Below are 22,945 nucleotides of genomic sequence, written 5' to 3'. Positions count from 1 at the left end.
AGGTGGCACAGGAGACAACTCTAATATTTAATCAAGTGGAAGGGCTACCCCTTATCAGAGGCATCATGGGTAAAGAGTAGGAACGTTCAAGCCTATCGCCTTGTAGCAAGGTTCCATGCAGGAAATTCAACCAAGCCTGGGTGGGTTTTGTGAGCATAAGCTTCCATATCTGCAATCAATTTGTTTTTGTGTGTGCTGTACAGTCACCTTCAAGAAGTGAGGGGAGCTGAATGTGAACTCATAAAACATTTTGTATACGCGTTTTATAGTTGTCAATAGAAAGAAGCGGGGGGGAGTTTCAAAGAGCAGGCAACAGTGTGGAATCGAAAGTACATTCCAGTCATATTTTCTTCAAAGACTGATTAGATGGCTGAAGCTTCTGCCGCGAAAAAATCTAATTGGAGAGCATGGTTGATGACTCTTGGCTATGGACGTGTTTTATTGAATGATACACCCAGAGGGGTTGCGGGGGAAAGCAGGGTCAAGGATGACAGTGAATTACATATCTTAGAGTTGACTACGCCTAGGCAAATGCCGGAATGTTAACTTCTAATAAATCCTCTTTAGTTTTGAGAGTGTGGCTTGAGGCTCATGATTTAATTGGCGTAACTGCTGGAATCCTGACAGCCTGGAGGCTGTAAACTGGATGGGGGACAACAGTCTTAAGCTGAACACAGGCAAGATGGAGTGGCTGGGGCTACAAGGGATCTCTGGATCCAGTGTTTTATCATCATTAACTCTGGTTGGGGTTGCACTAACCCAGGCAAATTTGTTGTGCGACTGGGGAGTCTGCTGGAAGATCCTGTAAGAAGACTTCATCACTATTCCATCGGTGTGTATTTTAGTGCAGTTTTTAATAATAGTTTAATGTTGGTTTGTTTTAATCTGTTCACATTTTAACTATTTTTCACTTGTTTCTATAATTTGTAAGATGGGTGGCACAGTAATAAATAAATAAATAAATAAATAGCTTTCTTGTGCAAGTATAATTTCTTTAATAATATATTATTTGAACATAAAACTTGTATCTGTGCTACAAGGTGGGGGCTCAGAGGGAGAGAAAACACGACATCCTTGACATCTGTATTACCCATTTTCTAATGCAGCAAACGCTGTTAGAATGAGAATATATCAGTTCCCATTTAGGCTCTGAAACAACTCGGATCGAAACAGGGAGACACCTCCGTTTTACCACCTCTCACTGAAAGTCTTTGCACACCGAATCTTTGGAGACAGCTATGCTGTATTTTTCAGCTCCCCATTTATTGATATTTCTGATATGGCATTGACCAAATCTCGCTGTACAGGATCTTCTCCCTTGAAGTGGTTTCGGATAGCTTTGTATAGGGCATAGCCAGGGATAACCAAGCTAGGGACTCCTGCGAGGATTACAATGATGGCATAAACCCAGTCAGGATAATTCACTGACTTTGATTTTGGGAAGTTCTCCTGTGATAAAAAGAAAGAGAAAAAGATAAGTAATTGCAAGACAGGGAAGTAAGAATCTTAGATACATTCACATTAGAAACACTGAACAAGCAATATACTCCTTGGCATGGAGTATTATTTTTAGGTTAAACAGATGATTGCAACTTGAGCTGGGAAACAGCAGTTGCACAGAAATTAATGTGAAATTAACTTTTAAGAGAATTCCTTATATCCACCGAGTATGATCATTTCCGCTCTTGTATTTTCTCAGTGATCTCTGCAAGAGTTATGTTTTGCCCCTCTGAATCATTACCCAAGCAGAATGGATTAATCTTACATTAAGTTTATTCTTTCGTAGATGAAATATTATATTACTCTTTCCATTGCCAAACAATGAACAGAAAGAAATAGAAATATCAAACAAACATCAAAGTTTGGCTAAGTACAATTTTATGGAGAATATATTTCTGTGAATTTTCTGATCCTTGGTTGAAAAGACATGTCCATATTACAGAACATCTAGCAGAGTAGTAAGAACCTGAAATTTCACCATCAGCACTATTAAAAGTATACATCCGAATTTCTCAAACTGTTCTCAATTATTCTTCAGTTTGGATCAGCCACAGGTAGAGAGAGACCTGTCCAGCAGTCTGTTCTGCTCAGTTATTGTCTTGCTGGTTGGCAACAAATTTCTAAGGTTTTAGAAAAGGTTCTTTTCCCATAAACTTTTGATTGAGGAAACCAGATATTGAACCTGGGACCTTTTGAATGCAAGTCGCATTTTTTATAATTGAGACAAAGATTTTCTCCCATTTTTTTCCATTCTCCCAAAACTATTGTTACGTATATTTCTTCAATCGTTTTTTAAAAAAATACCTGTAATAATTCTAAGATGTCCCACAAAGACAACTGAGTTTTCTTGCAATGCAGACATACTTCAATAAACTAGCAATTAGTCACATTAAAAAAGCTAAGTTATTTCCCTGGGGATAAACATTTCTTTTGCTTATTTTTCTTTGCAAAAATCTCCAACAAATAGTAAAATATGAAAAATGACAAGCTTTTGGTATCAGATGCAATTTGGAACATGTTTCCTTGAACACATATACTTACATAACTGGGGTCCCAGGTGATGTATTCTAAATTTTCACTCACTTTCACCACAAAGTAAAAAAAGAAGATAATTAACATGATGATGGGGCTGATAACCCTCCAGGTGGCTTGCCAAAAAATATTGGGTTTGTGCCCAATCATGAACTTAATGTCATCATTAAATCTGGTAATGAAAAGAGAAAGGAAAATTTTGAGTCTGAGAACCAGCTCATGTCACACAAAGTGCAGTGGTTTTCAACCACATTCAGATGATGCTCAGTGACTGTAGCAAAATTTAATGCTGTAACTGTATGTTCAGCCCTTAGTCAAGGGTAGTTCTCAGCTCTTTTTAAGAAATTGAAAACCTTCCTAATCTCTTGGGTTAAGAAATGATAAAAAAATTTGAGAGTTGATAACAGATATATCCAGGTCCTAACTAAAAGGAAACTTAAAAAGATAGGTGGGGTTACTACTATTCTGAAACTAAATGCCATGTATGGAAATTTAACCCCAAGCATAAAGGTTATAAATAAAACCCCACATTAAACAGTCCAATGTACACTGGTAGTTTCTGGAGTTTTGTTTTGTTTTTTAAATTTGCCTAGAATAAATTTTTTTTTTTAAGGTTAAAAGTAATGCACATACATTCTCTTATATTTTTAAATTACTGATTTTCTCTTTTTTTAAGGATGGGGAAAAGTGATTTGCTTAAGCTTATCATGAAAGTTCCCAATTATTGATTGCCTAATAAAAAGATGGTTTATATCTTTTGGGGGGGCTATAACTTACCTGTCTATCCCATATATGTAGACAACTGAAAACATCTCACAAAATGCTATTATCAACAAGGGAATGGATCCAGCAAAGCTATCAAAAAGAGCCAACCAATAGTTACCAGATCTCAGCACAAAAATAATGGCAATCAAGAAAGATACCAAACAAATCAGGCCTGTAAACAAATAAACAAAAAAGCAGAAGGAATATGACATTTTATCAATATATGAATTTCATTCCACGTTTCAAGCAAGGGGATAGGTACATAGAACAAGTCCTCTTAATCAGTGTTGAACTACATTATTTCCTAGTCTAGGTTGTTCTTCAAACCCATGACCTTGTCCCTAGGAGCAGGCACAAAACCAAGGAATAGTCATCAAATTGAAAGAGTGTTGCTTTCTGAATTTACCTCATCAGACAGAAAGATCCAGCTAAAAAGAGTTAATATGCAAAAGTGAACTCATCATCCATCAGTGGTATTCAGCAGCTATGTATTTGATTTCTCTTTTCTCAATCTACTGCTTAAGAATAAAGTTTTTGAGCAAGTAGCAAACTGACTGTGCAATTACCATCTTATCTTTAAAATCTTGATTAATTATTCATACTGAAACTAAACTTCATATCTCTTTAAAAATGTCCATAGACCTGCAATCTATCCGGGTTGCAACCAGGGCAAATGATCAACTCCATTCCCGGTTATATAACCATTTTCAACTTACCTGTAATAACTTCTTTAGGCCATTTTTTAGGTATAACCCTGAGATCTTGCAGGGGTACCAGCACACCTTCAATATTCCCAAACATAGATGATAAACCCAAGCAGAACAGCATGATAAAGAAGAGGATTGACCAAAGTGGAGAAATGGGCATTTTGGTGATGGCTTCAGTGAAGACAATAAATGCTAAACCAGTTCCTTCTACTCCCTACATAGGATTTCAAATTAGAGAAAAAAGTTATATAATACATAAGGCTACTGCAGTACTCGTTTTCAAATATATTTAATATCTGACAAATCTATATTAAATTAATCCATATTTAAATCTATATAATTTTTTCCTCTGGATGCAAAGGGGATTGTAAGTAGTTAAACAAACAAACAACATTATCATCCTAATTGTTTTGTCTAGTTCATTATTTTATTGGCTTAGCTCCTTTCCTCCCTAGCTTTCCCATTGTTCTATTTAGGCTATAAATGGTTTGGCAGTGGAGTCTTGTCTTAAATGTATAAATAAAAATATGAGATGTAATCATTCTACGCCAGCATGGTTCTTCCTATGTTCTTCTTTGCATAAAAATATTCCATCTTTTTAACACAGCTGAGCAGTCGATGGAAATCACTATTAATCTTTGTTAATTCAAGTCTAATCCCCATTTACAAAGGTTGGCTAAAATGAAAAACCAGTTTGCTTTGTTTATTATTTTGACCTAAATCCTTTCTTTCTACCCAAGGCCCATTTGGATCATGGTCTGCATTATCTAGATTAGCATTAACCATGAAAAATGCACAGTTTACAGGGGCAACATTTAAATATCTATTGCTAAATTGGTGAGTAAGAAAGAGATGGAAAAAAATGAAACATAATTCATAGAAAGCATAATACATCTGAAAATTCTAAGCATAAGTAGATTAAAAAATAATCAATAAATTATGTTTAAAAACCCCAAATTCCTCATACATTCTATCAATTTTTAAAAATGTAATTTTAAGTGACATTAATGCTTCCTATCATTCTAACCTAGCAAATATACATAGTTATACATTAATCCCTGTATATAGTGATAATATATAGCCCTATATTATCATCTTACATCAGTTAGAAATGCGTCCAAGTCACAGGTTTCAAACTTCAGGGTTGAAAAGATTTCTGGGTTTGTTGTGTTACACCAAGTTTGCATCTCCAGAAAATTGTTCTCGGTTATGTTACCATCGGGCAAATCAAATGCATTCATCAAAGTGAGGATATTTCTTCAAAAGATAAAAGGAAATAGGCCAAAAAAATATTTCAGTGTTATAATCTGGGTCACAATGAAACAAATAGTTGCAGTTGCCATTTCTCTTACAACATTGAGCAAGATTGAGGGTAAAAGTTTCCATTTGGTCTAATCTATCAATAAATATGAACAATATTCATAAAGTTTGGATACCCACTGCTAGAGACAGCCCTCCTCAATTTCACCATCCATTCTGCACCACATGTACTGTTAGTTGTTGCTGTAGTTGGTGGTAATATTAGACTAATAATAACCCTCTTTCAATCAGCAGTAATATACTAACTAGGAAGTAAGCACAACTTACCTGCTATAGCAATCATCATATCTTTCTGTTGCTCTGAATCCAATGATTGAATATATGACTGTAGCTGCATAAATGGATGTGAAGCCATTTATCACAGAAATGATCACAGCATCCTTTTCACAATTATTGCTATAAACAAAAACAAGGAAGGCAGCTGACTTTTCATAATAGTATCCAGGTGTTAGTATACATATCTATCTATCTATCTATCTATCTATCTATCTATCTATCTATCTATCTATCTATTTATAATTTATTGGCCACCCATCTTACCACAGCGTAACTCTGAACAACCTACAATATTAAAAAATAAAACTGTATAACTAGAATGATTCAAAACTTTAAGACACAAAATGTAAAATACAAAATATGACTTAAAAGATGAGGAGGGAGGGAATAGGATGAGCAGGGGGAGAGGTGAGATCTGATATTCATCTATAAGCCACCTCCAACATGAAGCTCCTTCTTTGGAGCTCCAAGCCAACCAGCAGAGCCAATCTATTGAAGGAATTGATAAGCGGATCCCTTTACTAGAGTAAGAACTATCTTTTTTAAAGCTAAGAAGAAGAAAAAGAAAAAAGTTTATACAAAGCTGGTGGCTGGGTCAAGAAGATGTCATATAAATTTGGGATTAAACTCAAGGGCAGGTGTGACCCACACACCCCTTGGAATAGTCATGAAAGAAAGGCAGAAAGGAAGAAAAGCTCTCTGAATTCTTCCCTTTTGCATGAAAAGGGTTAGCAACTTACTGAATTGAATTATAACTAGAGAATGAGATGAGCCCACCAAAGGCAAGAGAAAAAGAATAGAACACTTGGGCTCCAGCATCTAGCCAGGTGACGGGGTTCGCCAATTCAGTCACCTGAGGAAGAAGAAGGAGAAAAAAGGTTTTAAAACTTAAGCCACAGGACATCTGTAGAGAAAAGTACACTGTATAGAAATGGTGCCTTTGAGCATGCAATGTATCCATTTACAAGAATTTGTGGAAGGGGAATCTCTTGCCCTCCACTGCACCATTGGGACTATCTTATTCTATCTAGAACATGGCCAAAAATCAAGAAACAGATGATTGTTGGGTACCAATCTATTTATCACTTGTAGATGTTGGATAAGCAGCATAGTTTGGACAGACGGGCAAAAGAAAATATTTTGGCATCGGTAAACCCAGTCGCTTAAGCCAAAGTTTGCCAATATAAACTTTCCTTTTAAAAATTAACGTATTGGCCATTCCCGCCCATTTCTGTCAATGTGGTCCTCCAGGGATAGAGAAAAGGACCTTTCCTAGGTCTTTAATTCTCCTCCCTTTTTTTAAAGCTAGATATGGCAAGATTTGAACTAATTACATGCAAGTTGTATTTATTTCTACTAAGCTGTCATCTTTCTTGGGTTTATGTAAAGATACAGACATTCTTAGGAACCCCAAGTGCCAGACCTTACCAATAATTTCATTTCTGCACAAATACTTTCCTGGAAACATATTCTATTTCTTGATTTAATATGCATTTGTAGCAGATAGACACAGTTTGATGGGTTGGGCCACAATTAAATAATTCCTGAGGGTTGCAGGAATTTATCTGGTAATTAAAGGATCACCTGAAGAGGCAACATTAAAAGATTGTTTTACAGAGGGATGGAGCTAAGGTAGGAATGAAAACAAGAAACCCCAGGGAGACAGTTTGCTGTCAACCCTTTTTAAAAAGGCAAAAGATTTATGCGATCTGAAAAAAAAGCCAGAGTACCCTTTTTAAACATTCCTCTGACTTACTATTGAAGTGTAAGTTTTGGCAGTGTGAAATGCTGGCACTTTGAACAACCCTCGTGTGTGTGAGACAGAGGGGGTGGGGGAGAGAATAAAATAATAACAGCATCCACATTCCAACAAATGGCTATTTCCTATTAGAACTTGGAAAAAAAAACCTAATAAATTGTATGAATTATGTATATAGGATTTCTTGCAGGGATCAAAGTAACTTCATCTTTGTGTACGTTTATTTTTTCTAATTTCTATGCAACTTGACTCAGAAAGACAGGCTGGGCTTAGCATCACAAAATAATTAATCGCGTTCCATTCATTAGTTTTCTTAGGTCAGCTGAAAAAGCATTCTAATTCCAATTCTGAACTGCCTTTTTATAAAAATTGCCTGAAGTTTGCCAAAGCAAAAGCTACACAGATGAAGCTTGTCTTCGTAAGGGAGGAAAGATGTTCCTTCAATGTGCAAATGTCCCAATAATACATTAAGCCAAGGAACATTGACCTACAATATTTCTCTTATTTAAAGGACAGATAATAGTTTTAAAAAAGCCCAGTGCAAATTGTATTAGAATTGGAATTATCACAGCTCTTTTGATGTTAAGAAAATAACGTTTTTAATTTTCTTGAAATACAAAAGTAATTAATACTTACATTTGGTGTAAACAGAAAGACAATACCATTGGTAGCTCCTTTCAGAGTCAAGCCACGGATCAGGAAAATGGTCAGGACAATATATGGAAGGGTTGAAGTCACATATACTGCCTGAGGAAGAATATGTACAACTGAGAATTGTGACATCTACATCACAAAATACTGTTCACAGGCCTACCAATAATTTCAGGTTGCAAGATACAAGAGACATGGTCTTTTCAAGGGAGATCACAATAGCTCTAGAACTACCATTTGTCAACTCATAAAGCTATTGGCTCCAGGCTCATGAATTAATTAGGGCATCTATCGGAATCCTGACAGTCTTCCCATGATTCTATCTCGATGGACTTTAAAAACTTAGGCCTGTTTTTAGAGATGTTGGAATGGTTTTGAATTGGTTACTTGCTTGACAATTTCAGAATAATTCTAGGCTGTTTTCCAATTTCTAAACTCAAGCTGCAAGAAAATGGCTGTGAAGGGACTTTTTGATGGGGGTTTTCTCAAAGAGGATGTCCTGGAATAATTTGCAACAGAAAGAATCACAAATATAAAGAGCATTTTCCCCTCTAAGCAAAAAAAGATTGAGGTACCTTTCCCGTTGTTTCAATCCCTCTGATTGTGCACACGTACAGCACTGCCCAGGCACAAATCAAGCAGAGCAAAAGCCACCACTGTACACTTCCAGGATCATCAATAGAACTGGTAATATTTAAGGTCTCCCTGTACCAAAAATAATCCACTGAGGAGCTCTTTGCACATTCCTCGATGAAATCTGAAAACAGGAAGAGATTCAATGACTTGTGCCAGATTTTCTTTTTTTTTAAGCAGCGGCATATGAGTTTGACAAAGAAAGAAAACAGTCACAAATTCAGATATTTTCAGATGAACTGAATTTAAAATTAGAGTTGTAAACTATTGAGCAACTCATAATTTGAACAATGTCCACTGCATAAGTTTTAAAAGAAAAACATTAATTTTTTTGTACTTATAATATTAGAGAACTCCTAAATTTCAAGAGCCAGTATTCAGCTCAATTTGCTAAAATTATACCTGACTTGAAGCTCTTCCAAAACATTAGAAGGCCTAAGCATAGGGAAATGTTGGTGATGTGTTGCCTTTAGGAGATAATTTCAGATGATGGTTGCTGTTATAAAAGCACGTAGAAGAGCATCTTATATTTATGTTCCAAAACATATGTGCATGATTTATGGATCTGCTTATAAAATTATGACAAAAGTCATCCTTGCATATTTTATATACCTCATTTAATGTGCCTTTCTTAAGCCTCACCCTCAACTGAAGATGACAGAATAAAACAAACTGCTTCATGTAGCACAACCAAGAAGGAATATTGTGATGAAGACAGAACATATTGTTTGAACAATGAAGCAGTCTTGTTAAGTGCTATCACCTCCTACTTTCACCAAAGTCTACTTGAGTCTACTTTGAATAGCACCATAACTTAGATGGCAGTGAAATTTGGTTGTACTTAATTCCTATCAATTGGAAAATGCCACCTTCTATATAGTGCCAGAATTTGGGAATTACCATGCCACGTGGTCATTTCCTGGACTGGAGGCAGCGATGTTGGTAGATGTATTCAGTTGAAATATATTCTCAATAATGCTATTATATAATACCACTATTTTGGTAGTGTCCCCTTAGAAATGGAAGGGAATGCACACTAGAATGCTGCTTTGGATTTTTTGGGGGGTGTTGGGGGAGAGAAACATGGTTTTAGATGAGGTCAGACAGCATCTGAAAATTACATTTCTCTCTTACATAAATGGTAAGTTTCCTGTTTCTATTGTACAAGGCTTGTAAGTTCTTGCTTGTTATATTTTAAACCAATTATATTAGAATCAGCCAGTTTGTTGTTAACTTATTAATCAATATTTCTTCTTCAAAGGAGTGTGGAATTCTATGGCCTAAGCCACATATTTTGAATAGTATTTAATAGAAAATTAGGAAGGAAGACAGGCAATGACAAAATGACTTCCATAGTGCTGTTAATGAGAAAATATGAATTGTTGTAAAAAAAACACTCGAGGAGACTTGAAAATCCCATTTTTCTTTTTTCCAGAATGCTTTTCAAAGGCATAACTCCTGTAGGACTATGTACTATGTACTGTCAATTGCACAGTGTCAGTGCTTTAAAAATATCTAAGCTTATTTAGATAACTGCTTTAATTCATCAATTATGCTATCTATGTAACTGTAAAAAAAAACACAAAGTGCTATAGCAATCAATCATTTGCCTCTTCCTGCAGTTTTGCTTTGAAAATGCAAGGCAGCAAGGTAGATCAGGTAGAAATTTATCAGAAAGATTTCAGTTGGTATATTCAGGGTTATGTATGCTGCAAGAAGAACATATATTTAGTTATTTATCAGAAACTTCAACCACTACTCCAAATATTACCAATAGATACTAAGTAAACATCAATCTCCACCAGTCCCTTTATTCATTGTGTCAGATGAGTCACATCTGAATACCAAAGTCCAGATTTAATTACCATCATGCTAAGGATTCAGCAATAGAATGATTACATTTACTGATAATAGCAAGTCTTTCATTTGGTCAAAAGTCTTGAATGTTATGGGAGGAGGGAAAATAAAATATACATTATATTTTCTCCTATTATTTCCCCAGAGAAGCCTTCTCATGATGGCTTGTCAGCTAGTGTAAGCATTTCATTCATAGGGTGTACCTGTTCTGTTGTCATTAAGTGGACATTCGCTCCAAGGCAGTGGCTCTTGAAAGGAGTTGAAGAAATACCACATCACCCAGGCAATAATCATATTATAGTATAGTCCCACAAGAAAGGAGACTAACATTGCTGCTATTCCTATGGAAAGAGAGGAAAAACTTGAATCAGAGCTTATTTAGTACAATTTAAAAAAATAAGATCTGTGAGAAATCTGAGTGAATAATGTTTCATTTCGGCCCCATTCCTTGAACAGAACTGATTAGTAAATATTTATACTATATAGAAAGATACTGAGACAAGAGTCGTTTGATGGGATTGCGTGATGATAAAAATACTGCATATTTTCCACCATTATAACCAGTGGTATTTACAGATTTGGGATTTTTTTTCTTAATGTTTCATTGGATTGCATAAAACAGGCTGCAGTCTCAGAATAACTACCCTGGAATACTAATACAGCAACAGGCTGTAAGTGGAACTGCAATGGAATTTAACCCATCAAAATCCATGCATTTTCTTTGAATATTCACTTTCTATATTTTAGCCATGCTAGAAAGCATGGAGAAGCTGCTGGAAATAGAAAATATACAACTATTTTAATTCAATATTTTAGGTGCATTTACTTCCAGAGAACATTAAAAAAAACAATTACTGGTTGGTGAGAAGCCCTCGTTTATTTACTGTCCATTGTTGATCATGATAAAAAGTAGTTCAGTGAATGGACTGGAAATTTTAGATTAGATTCTACTTTTAATGCTATCAGGTTATTTTTTAATGTTATTTATCATGGTGTTATAATTCAGCAATCACTTTCTTTTGTTAAAATAGTAATTGAAATGTAGTATTTCAAATAGCTAGAAAAGCAGGTAGAAATTGCTGTAAATTAAGAGGATCATATAGATAGTGTCCACCACAAAGATAAAAATAAATATTTTGTACATTAACTATAGCAAATAATTTTCCAAACTATAATATTTTAACCTGCCCCTCCATCCATTATTTCCTTTGTCACCCTGTGGACATTCTGCAGTAACAAAAAAACAGATGTGTTGGGGAAATGTTTAACAGAGGGGATACCTCATCCTTGACATGCAAGAAAAAATACAGAACTGACTAACCATACTTCAAATACAACATATGTAATACAACATAAGTTTGATTAGATTTTCTCCTTGAGTATTTGGCCAATCCTGTACTGATCACATTATTCTTCTAATGTTTATTTTCTTGTTTCAATTAAAGTTTCAAGTTCACCTATTCTTTCAATTGCTGCACCCGTGATGCTGAGGTATCAGAGTGTATTAAAAGATCTTTGCTACTTGATGAATCAAATTATTTTCAAAACTTACCTACTCCCTTCAGGGTTGGATGGATAGAACTCCAGACTCCCACGCTACCTTTTCTGAGTCTCTGTCCGATGGCAAATTCAAGATGGAGCAAAGGGATGCCTTCCAGGACAAGCAAGATGAGGAAAGGGATCATGAAGGCTCCTGTGGAATTACAATCAAAGTGAGTATGTTTTGAATAAAACTGGCCTAAAGTGGGCACCAGAATGGATTTATTGATCATGAGAAACAATGAAAGAGGCAGAAAAACAGTTTTGGGGAACTCTACTCTGAATCTTCTCTAGTTTGAAAGAAAATACATTACTATCGGGGTGGTATTCAGCAGGTTCTGACCAGTTCTGGAGAACCGGTAGCGAAAATTTTGAGTAGTTCGGAGAACCAGCAAATACCACCTCTGACTGGCTTCACCCTCATCTATTCTCTGCCTCCTGAGTCCCAGCTGATCGGCTGGGTCTTCTTTTGTTGCCCTGCACAGGAGAACGGAGCTGGAAAGCAGGTTAGTGGGGTGGGGAGGGAATGGCATTTTGCAGTAACCTTCCCCATGGAGTGGTGAGGGAATGGAGATTTTACAGTATCCTTCCCCTGAGATGCCCACCAAGCCACAAGCCATACCCACAGAATTAGTAGTAAAAAAAATTGAATCCCACCATTGATTACTATGGTACTTTATAAGAACAGTTGGTGCATTATCTGTGCATGCAACCTACTACAATCATGACTAATAATAAAAGGATCCTTCAGTTCCTCCTGAAAGACTTCAATATGCTGTGGAACAAATTAGAAAAAAAGGCAAGAAATAGGTCAGTGGGATTAGGAAATATAAGAAAAAGGACATGAATTTTGCTTTTCTCTTCTTTTTTAGTAGAGGATGCATCCCCAGAGAGCTGTTTTATGTTATCCTCCACTTCCTGAATTTAATGCCTTTCAGGTTAGTGGGGCAGGGAAGATAGGAACTGAAACTGAGTAGTGCATTAGGTTGAAGAACGCATCTTATCTTTTCCAGCCAACTTTATGCTGAGGAATATAGGGGAGAAGAGTGATCCATAATGTCAGCAAACATGCTCATATTCTTTACTGTAAAGTTAGAATTTTACACAATGGGATTCAAAAAAATTTATTACCGGTTCTGTGGGTGTGGTTTGATGGGCGTGACATGGCTTGGTGGGCATGGCTTGGTGGGCATGGCAGGGGAAGGATACTGCAAAATCTCCATTCCCTCCCCACTCCTGGGGGAAGATTACCACCAGTTCTCTGAACTATTCAAAATTTCCACTACTAGTTCTCCAGAACTGGTCAGAACCTGCTAAATACCACCACTGCTTCATTGGAATGTCTCCACCTCCAAAAATATATGTGATATGATGTCCATTTTAAGTATTCATCTTGATATTCCTCAAATTCTCATTCAAGAACATTGAATAAAATCCATTTGGTGATTCAAGGAACTGTTAGGGTTTTTTATTTTATTTTAGTTGAACTTGGCAACACAGTACTATGCTGCCAGCCCTTGAGCTAAACAATTGTGGCCTACTCATTATAGTTTGCAACTATGGCTCTATTTGGATGGTAGAATAATTCTAAAGCTTCTTGATTAAGGTGCCTGTTTGCTTACTAATTCATCTTAAAAGTAGCACTATTAACCAGAAAACATCTGGTTTAATAATGTCAAAGGACTGACTTTGTGCATTTGGCAATTATCCCAATGGTTTTTTTTTTCTGCAAACAAACATTAGTTTTGATTTATTTTTTTCTCCTTCAAGCTACAGTAAGGGAAAAGGGTAATATTCATTTCCCATCTCTGTTCTGATCCTATTAATTATCAGAGCTATGCCATAGGAGATGTTTCGGGAGAGATGCTTTAGATTAGAACATGTGGGAGCATGAATACAGTATCTATCTGCATCTCATTAAAGCCCAATCTGTTTCCAGGATCAAATGGATATCTTAATGATTTCCCAACGGTACAGTATTTGTACTTTCACATTTTTTATTTAGAATTTAAATTCAGTTTCAGAATTTAATCCACAGGACAGGAGAATAAAGATGAAGTTTCAGTTTTAAAAGAAACCATACTATATCAGAAAAGAAGATAAACTGAAATAATTTTTGGAACTTTTATCAGATAGAAGACAAAAACAAAAGAACATCAAAGATTATAGGCCAGTGAATATTTATTTCATCTTTCCGGTCATCCCTTTACTGGCCCTCCCTCTTATTACTATACTGTAGGGCAGGGGGTTGGACTAGATGACCTACAAAGTCCCTTCCAACTTTGATTATCTGTTATCTCTTCGGCATTGTTTCTGAATTTCTTCTCTTTCAGTTCTCTATAGAAAATCTGGGTAACAAACAATTTATGAAAAGTAAAAATGAATAAAATAAAACTAGTTATGGGGTAAACTTGAGAGAAAGAAAATGGAGAACTGAAGTTAAATTGGTTGAAAAATAAATAATAAGACCAAAGTTGTACCTGCATCTTAGATTTATCACCTTTAGGGTACTGAGTTTATTTTGTTAAGTCCCTACATCAGTATCTGAAATATGATATAAATAACCCTCAAGACTTCCCGTTTAGTATTTATTCAGTATATTTCATTTGATTGGTCTCCTGCCTTTCTATTCATATGAACATGTAAGGCATACAAGAACAACTTCTAAAATACAAACATCACAATAATTTAAATGGTATTAAAATAATTAACAATGATGAAGTCCAGATGGTGTGGGGGAAAGTGCTCTCTAATGTGTCTGATAAATAGGGCTCTAAGAGCAGGTGAGTGTTTAGAAGAAAGTATCTTGTATATTTTAATGACTAAAAAGATTAATAAAGGATAGGATATTCCAAGAGTAGTGAGATCTTTTTAGTGTTTTAAAAGTTAATGTCACCATCACCTTAATTTGTGTGCAAAAAAAAATCTGGCAATTAGTGTGATGGTGATAGTATAATTCCGTGTCCTGGTGAGCAACTGAACTCCCCCATTTTGTAAGGTTGAAGAATGGAATGGAATGGAACGGAACAGAACAGGACAGAACAGAATATGGAATGGAATGGAATGGAATGGAATGGAATGGAATAGAATAGAATAGAATAGAATAGAATAGAATAGAATAGAATAGAATAGAACAGAATATGGAATAGAATAGAATAGAATAGAATAGAATAGAATAGAATAGAATAGAATAGAATAGAATAGAATAGAATAGAATAGAATTGGAAGGGACCTTGGAGCCTTCTAGTCCAGCCCCCTGCTCATGCAGGAGAAGTTATATAATCTCAGACAAGGTATACTGAATTTGTGTTAAATGTTGATAATGGAATATACCTAATCTTTGTTAGAATATTTTTCAACATCCACTTGTCTAGAGCAGCGGTCTCCAACCTTTCTGGAGCCTGGTTTTGTGGAAGGAAAAGGTTTTCGTGGACTCAGGTGGGGGGAGGGGGATGATTTCATGTGCAACGTAGAATAGTTGGAAGGAACCTTGGAGGTCTTCTAGTTTAACCCTTACTCAGGCAGGGGGTTGGAAGGAAGCTCCAAACACTCCTCAAAAAGATATCTCCAGGTAAATTGTATAACAAAAAAGGCTAAGGTGTAAATAAATGTTATGATATCCAATCAGCCCAGGAATAATCACATATGGCACAGTAGTTAAAGTTGCACAAACATACTCTTTGCCACAATTGCCATTGGGGAATCCAGGAACAACTCGAGATCAAAACGTATTCCCAAACAGTGCACTTACATTGTTTTGGGAGTACATATTCATGCATCACATATTCATGCATGCACCTTTTTACACATGTTTAGAGATCTACAAAAAATTTTTCAAACCTCCACCAAAAAAATAGAACTAATATTACTAAGTCAGTTTCTAAACTTTTTTTTTAGAATAAAATAAAGCTTATTTAAGATTCATCCATTTAAAACATTTAAAAACATATAAACATATAAACAAATATATGTACGGGTTTTTTGGTTGTTCGGGTTTTCTCCCGCGTAAGTATCTAGACAACGTTTCGATGAAGTCTCATTCATCATCTTCAGGCTTCTGTCTTCAGCTCTGTGCTTCTCTGAGTGAGCACAGAGAAGCACAGAGCTGAAGACAGAAGTCTGAAGATGATGAATGAGACTTCATCGAAACGTTGCCTAGATACTTCGAATCTTACGCGGGAGAAAACCCGAACAACCAAAGATCCACATACAAATACCCGCGAGAACCTCAGAAAACAAATATATGTACATATATACATTTTACAGCAGGTATTGAGCGATGATTATACATATTTTTAATCCCCCTAACATTGACGTGATCTACCTTGTTAGAGTACCTTCCTCGTTCTTTTAATGTTTTGATTTCATAGAATATTTTATAATGAAACTCATGTCTTCCATAATTTCATAACTTATCCAGTTGTCAAATATTGCCTTTTCTTTAACAATTCATACCAGCAATTTCACGTTTTATAGTAATCGCTATTTTGATTAATTTTTAGTAATTTAGTTAGGCTATCCATCTCTATGGACTTGTGAATTTTTTTGATGACCATCTCCTCTGAAGGGATGGCAGACAATTTCCAATTTTGTGCATAGCTTATTCTGGATGCCGTTAAAATGTGCAAGATGAAATATTGATTTTTTTTTCCATTTTGGAATCTATCATATTGAGCAGAAAGGTTTCAGGTTCAAGTTTTACATTTTGTTTAGTTATGTTTAGAATCCAATTTCTAATGTTTCTCCAAAATATCTTCGCACATGGACACGTCCTCCACAAATGAAAGTATGTTCCCTGGACACAGTTACACTTCCAACAATTTGGTGGGATATTCGGAAACATCTTTACCAGTCTCGCAGGTGGCAGATGCCAGCAATAAACCATCTTATACAAATTCTCTTTGTACAAGACTGACATAGTTAGTCTGTAATTTATTTCCCAAATATGTTCCCACTTGTCTAATTTGATACTGTGGCCCACGTTTTTAGCCCAAATTATCATACATTCCTTGACTGTTTCTTCTTTTAATTTATAGTCCAAAAGATACTTGTATATTTTACTGATCATTTTCCTTTCCTCTCCATGCCAAATCTTGTCTAATTCTTGCTGAGACATATCAAAACCAAATTGTTCTTTATCTTTTTTATAATGCATTTGTATTTGTGCATAGGGCCACCATGATATCTCTTTTCCTTAGATTTGTATTTGATTCCTACACTTTAGCTCTCTGTTTTCATATAATAAGTCTTTATATCTTACAATGTTATCAACATCTAAAACATTTGGATTTGTAACTGCCTCCATTGTAGATAACCAAAGAGAGACCTTAGGATAGTGTATTTTTTTTTAATCTTTTTAAAAAATAATGTTGATTTTCCAGTTAGAACATATTCTGAATTCATCTCTATTCTGGTACAATGAAATGCAATGCTGCAGTCCAACCATAAAGATGCTATGCCAGAGGGATAGATGAAACACATGCCTACAATTGTTGATGAAAATGAACAACTTCTTGTTTCACGGGCAATTTTTATTTTCTCATGTTTGCAAGCCACAAAGTAACATTTTTGCCCATTTATAGACATGAATGAAAGAGGGGGAAGAAAGAGAGAGAAATTGGAAGGAAGTTGTGGCTGACTCTTGACTTTCTAAGAATTCCTAGAATGGATCTTTGTATGTTAAAAGTCACTGATAAAACTCCATGCAGTGAATTTAGCAGATTTCATTCTCCGTAAAATAAACGGTACAAAACCATCTTATGCTACTCTCTCTCTCTCTTTTCCAAGATCATAGCAATGAAGATGTCTCACAAGCAGGCAATGAGATGGGTGCAAATTGAAAAGCCAGTTTCAGAGAACTCCTACAACTGCATCTCTCAGTCTCCCAAGAAACAAGATAACAAGTTCTCTTAAACCCTGACTTTATTTTATTTTATTGCCATTGTGATAGACACAGTGATACATGGTCAAAAATGTATGATTACCATGTAAATAGTTTCCATCAAATCAATGTTAATTTTGAGGATTGAAGGGATCAAAAACATAGGGCCGAAAAATAACAATTCTCATTCTCTCTACTTTCCTTTTCAGTTCTTTTCTCCATGTTGATCACAGTTGTCTGATGTTTTGGTATGATCTCACTTCCCCTGACTGGTGAACTCTCTTATTTCTTTATCCCCCTTAGACCAGTGAAAAGAAATGAAGCTTCCCAGTTTTACCACTTTTTTTTTTTTTTTTTTGGTCACTTGTGATAGAAAGCCGAATTCTCATCAATTCTACCTGTGAGATTTTTTTAAAAAATAAATGCCTTTTAAAGAAAACAGCTTTTTAAAATTGTATTGCCAGTGAAGTATAATGTCTGTGGAGGACAGTGATAAGAAGGGCCAGGCATTTATGCAACAACAGATAATAACCAGCAAAAAGTATGACTTCAGCAACAAAGTGGTAAACGCCTGGAATGCACTATCTGACTCTGTTGTTGCATCCTCTAACCCCCACTCCTTTAACCTCAAACTATCCACTATTGACCTCACCCCATTCCTAAGAGGTCTGTAAGGGGCGTGCATAAGTGCACCATCGTGCCTTCTTCCCTGTCCTATTGTCCCCATTTATTCGTACCTATTTCCTGTATTCTTATGTTTATACTTATACCTATTATCTTGTAAGCGATTGACTAAATAAATAAAAAAATAAAAAAATAAATAAATATAATAAAATAAAACTAAGGGATGTGTTTGTCTGCAATGAAATGAAGCACAGCAGGCAAATCAAATAGCACCACTTGAGCTGGCAAAAGGCAAAAAAATGTTACTTTTGATTTCTGTGACAGGAAAATAAAATAGCTGGAGATAGTCTTTAGCTTGGTTGATGGCAATTAAAGGCCAAGACTGTTGGGTGAGGGAAGGATAAGCTAAGACATCTCCAAAGGAGTAAAGACAACAAAGTAGCTAAGACCAACAAACCAAAGATGGAGCTGGTCCAACGGAACCTCTCTAGAAAAGGAGAGGATAAGAGATTGCCCAATTTTGCTTCAGATAGCTGTTCCTCACAATGAGACCAGATTTTCTGATTATAGAAATGGAACAGTAGAGAGGACTACAGTTTCTGGTAGAAAAGAAAGGCAGGCAGGCAGGCAGGCAGGCAGGCAGGCAGGCAGGAAGGAAGGAAGGAAGGAAGGACCTGTTGTTTATTTTTGAACCAAGAGGGTCAGTGTAATTTATAAAATGATAAAGTTATGACACTTTAGACATTTCAATAGTTTTTAAAAGATTTGGGAGAGACACTAAATTGATAGCAATAATTTCTGCACAAATTAATACATTTCTTGAAGAAGACTCCATATTTCTTTGGAAATTCTATTTTAAAAGGCAGGAAAGAAAACAACATGGAAGAAATTAAAGACCGACAAGATGAAAAGGTGAAATAAATTGCTGCTGATCTAAAAATATAGGAAAATAAAGTATTGTGGATTAAAAAACAGAGATGGCAGCCAGAGTGGAAATACAAATGATAAGCCAAAAAGTAAAAAAATGACCCAGGCAAGGATTTATCACTGGATTTACAAAAGAGGCTTCTAAAGCCTTGAAGTTTGTGATGTGAGAAAGTAAGTTTGAATGGAAATTCAATCCTATGACAAAACTGAATGGATTAAAGGACTAGATGGTTAGAAGCAAAAGAACGGAATATAAAGTTGTTTAAACAGTGTTTAAAATAAGAAATGTTTCTATAAATTTCTGGAAAAACTTTATGGGCTTTTTATTGATAATTTGCACTGTACAAATGTCCTGTATGTAATGTGCATGAGGTTAATTGACATAACTGATATAAAAGTACTAATGATGCCATTATACAAATAACATAAAAAGGTTGCAAATGTTGTAAATTATATCAATTGCTCACAATGGGCATGAAGTCCACAGCAAATGTTCTATATTGCATACAAAGTCCATTGAACGAAGATCCTGACAACTCAGGCTATTTGTATCTTCAAATGTCAGGTTGATCAGAATTATTCTGAACTGATTTTTTTTTAAATAAAAATAAAAATTACAGCATAAATTCACTTTAAAATATTCCATTAATCTTACTTGACTGCAAATTATAAATAAATAAATAAAATAAAATAAAAAATGCCTTGATATCCTGAATGAAAGCTTCCAAAATGCTAGGTTATAGTTTGAAATAAGAGCGTACAGGTTCAGTGCTGGAGCAGCCAATTTTTATATGCATAACCAAAGCAAGCAAATACTTGTACAAAACCAATCCTAAAGTCTCAGATTTTTTTTTTTTTACATTATCAAATGAAAGCTAAGTTACTGACAAGATTCTCTTTCAACCGCTACCATTCCCAAATTTTGCCAAACAACATGGTTTAAGCCACACCCATTGTGATTCCCATGAAACTGTGCCAGCTACCCGGAAGGACTGAAATTGGCATCCAATTTCTGTCCCGTTGAACTGGGAAAGCCCATTGATCTTTATCTTGCCAATCTAGCAAAAAAAAAAAAAAAATGGGGAAGGGACGAGTGGCAAGGAGAATTCTTTCCATTTCTGGAAACAGAACATAATATTTAATTAAAATAGCAAGCATTCATTTTCAATGTTAATAAATACTCAAAACTCAGGTTATACTGATATCAGTACTAATATTTTATTAACTGGTTTGATTTATACTTCACTGCCTTTCTGGGTACTTGGAAGAAAATTTGAAAACCAAATGGAACAAAAATTACAAAAACACATTAAAAATGCCGACTGCAAAAATTAATGTGCATTTATTATTAAGATTAGCACATACATCCCCAAGTTTATTAGAACAGATATGTTTGCCATCTGAAGGAAATCTAACATCCTCCTGTTGTTTTCCTTCAAAGAAAAGATCTGATTCTATAGGCATATGGTTGCTGTTCTCCCTGCCTTCAAGCTATCTTCCCCACTGGTGACTACATGGACAATTTTACTTGGCACTATTTTTTAGAAGTTTTCTCTCTCTTTTTTTGCCACTGCCTTCTTCAGGGGGCTGAAAAAGAGTGACTGGCAGAAAGTGATCTGTCTGGCTTCATGTCTTAGACATGGTCTCTCAGTTTCTAGCCCAATGCTTTTAATCACTATATCAACAGGGCTTTAACACTGTTAGAGATAGAAAAAATTTGTAGTTATGGAGCCATCTGTAAACTATATTCAACTCCATTATATTGAACTGCAAACAGATGGAAAGAAAGGGCACAACAGCTGGCCAAGCACTAATGGATTTGAAAAAGCAAGAAATATGAAGCAGACATAATGAGCAGAAATATTCCAGAATATGGATACACTATTAGTGTTTTTCATAGTACAGAAGGAGACTCATTTGTCAATTTATTGTTCTTAAAATATTATAACTAATATTATAAAGTTATCTCTCATCCCAAGGTATTGAAACTGATCATAAACTTTTTAGAGTTACATAGTTGGGTGCAATAAAGATGCTATGCCAGAGGGATAGATGAAACACATGCCTACAATTGTTGATGAAAATGAACAACTTCTTGTTTCACAGGGCAATTTTTATTTTCTCATGTTTGCAAGTCACAAAGTAACATTTTTGCCCATTTATAGACACGAATGAAAGAGGGGGAAGAAAGAGAGAGAAATTGGAAGGAAGTTGTGGCTGACTCTTGATTTTCTAAGAATTCCTAGAATGGATCTTTGTATGTTAAAAGTCACTGATAAAACCCCATGCAGTGAATTTAGCAGATTTCATTCTCCATAAAATAAACGGTACAAAACCATCTTATGCTTCTCTCTCTCTCTCTTTTCCATGATCATAGCAATGAAGATGTCTCACAAGCAGGCAATGAGATGGGTGCAAATGAAAAGCCAGTTTCAGAGAACTCCTACAACTGCATCTCTCAATCTCCCAAGAAACAAGGTAACAAGTCCTCTTAAACCCTGACTTTATTTTATTTTATTTTATTTTATTGCCATTGTGATAGACACAGTGATACATGGTCGAAAATGTATGATTACCATGTAAATAGTTTCCATCAAATCAATGTTAATTTTGAGGTTGAAGGGATCAAAAACATACCTCCTCCATGGCTCTGGCAGAGATAGGGGAAGCGCCATACATTGCCCAAACCTACACAAAACCCGATACAGGTGAGCATGTATTGTGCTTTATTGTCCCATTTGGGTCTTGAATCTGCTTCTGTGGTCTCTATCGTTTCTAGTTCCTTGTGAGAAGGTATTCTCAAATCCAGACCAGGATTTGGCAGCTGAAGTTTCACCATGGCTGGACCGTTCTTGTACACAAATCTGCCACAGGTTCTGGGCTAGACAAAAAAAGGAAGCCTTAGCTGCCAGCTTCCACTCTTTATAGTGAACCTTTGACACTAAGCACATTGGTGCTGTCTTGGGGCAGGAAAGAAGCGTCAGCAACTCATTTGATTAACCAAGGTTACTCTGAGACTTATTAATGTCTTATCTGCCAAAGCTCCAGCTGAAGACAGAGATTGCTTGGTATCAAAGCTGTGAAGAGTAGCAATTCACAGGGTAATTTGCTGCAAGGTACATTAAGCAGCATGTTTAAATAGGATTTGCTTTTCTTGCATGCATCTTTCTGTTTGACCCTCATTAACACTACATAAAGAGAAGAAAATTACTCCGGCAGAATTAAAGCTCATAAACTGCAGTATCTCGTCCCAGACTGAATTTCTTTTCTGTTTTTATGTGTATCTATAGTATACACAAATCATATTGGGACATTTAGAAGTCCTAGCAGTTCTACCACCTCTTAGAATAGATAAAACAATATGCAAGTAGTATGAAAGTGTGCGTGTGTGTGAGAGAGTGTGTGTATGTGTATACCCCCAATACCTTTCTTGATTTTAAAAGTCTTTACTTTCCTGCTTTCTAATTTCCCATC

At 35.6% G+C, this 22,945-nt stretch overlaps 1 protein-coding gene across 1 annotated transcript; it reads right to left on the bottom strand.

The window, feature by feature from the left end:
* Positions 1-984: 984 nt before the first annotated feature.
* LOC113436551 (sodium-dependent neutral amino acid transporter B(0)AT1) lies at positions 985-22,389 on the bottom strand. The gene is made up of 12 exons (XM_026701018.2): positions 22,109-22,389; positions 12,053-12,193; positions 10,704-10,841; positions 8,586-8,767; positions 7,996-8,106; positions 6,341-6,453; positions 5,592-5,720; positions 5,105-5,261; positions 4,014-4,218; positions 3,310-3,469; positions 2,542-2,704; positions 985-1,449 (listed from the first exon to the last, which is right to left on the bottom strand). The coding sequence occupies exons 1-12, from the start codon at positions 22,308-22,310 to the stop codon at positions 1,237-1,239; spliced, it is 1,914 nt and encodes a 637-aa protein (XP_026556803.2). The 5' UTR covers positions 22,311-22,389; the 3' UTR covers positions 985-1,236.
* Between the last annotated feature and the right edge of the window lie 556 nt (positions 22,390-22,945).

The sequence above is a fragment of the Pseudonaja textilis genome, unplaced genomic scaffold (assembly GCF_049901715.1).
Source record: "Pseudonaja textilis isolate UNSWEBS1 unplaced genomic scaffold, rPseTex1.2 PTEXCTG90, whole genome shotgun sequence".
Taxonomy (NCBI): Eukaryota; Metazoa; Chordata; class Lepidosauria; order Squamata; family Elapidae; genus Pseudonaja; species Pseudonaja textilis.
Note: the sequence above shows the minus strand (reverse complement) of the source record. Positions and strands in the feature narration are given on the sequence as shown.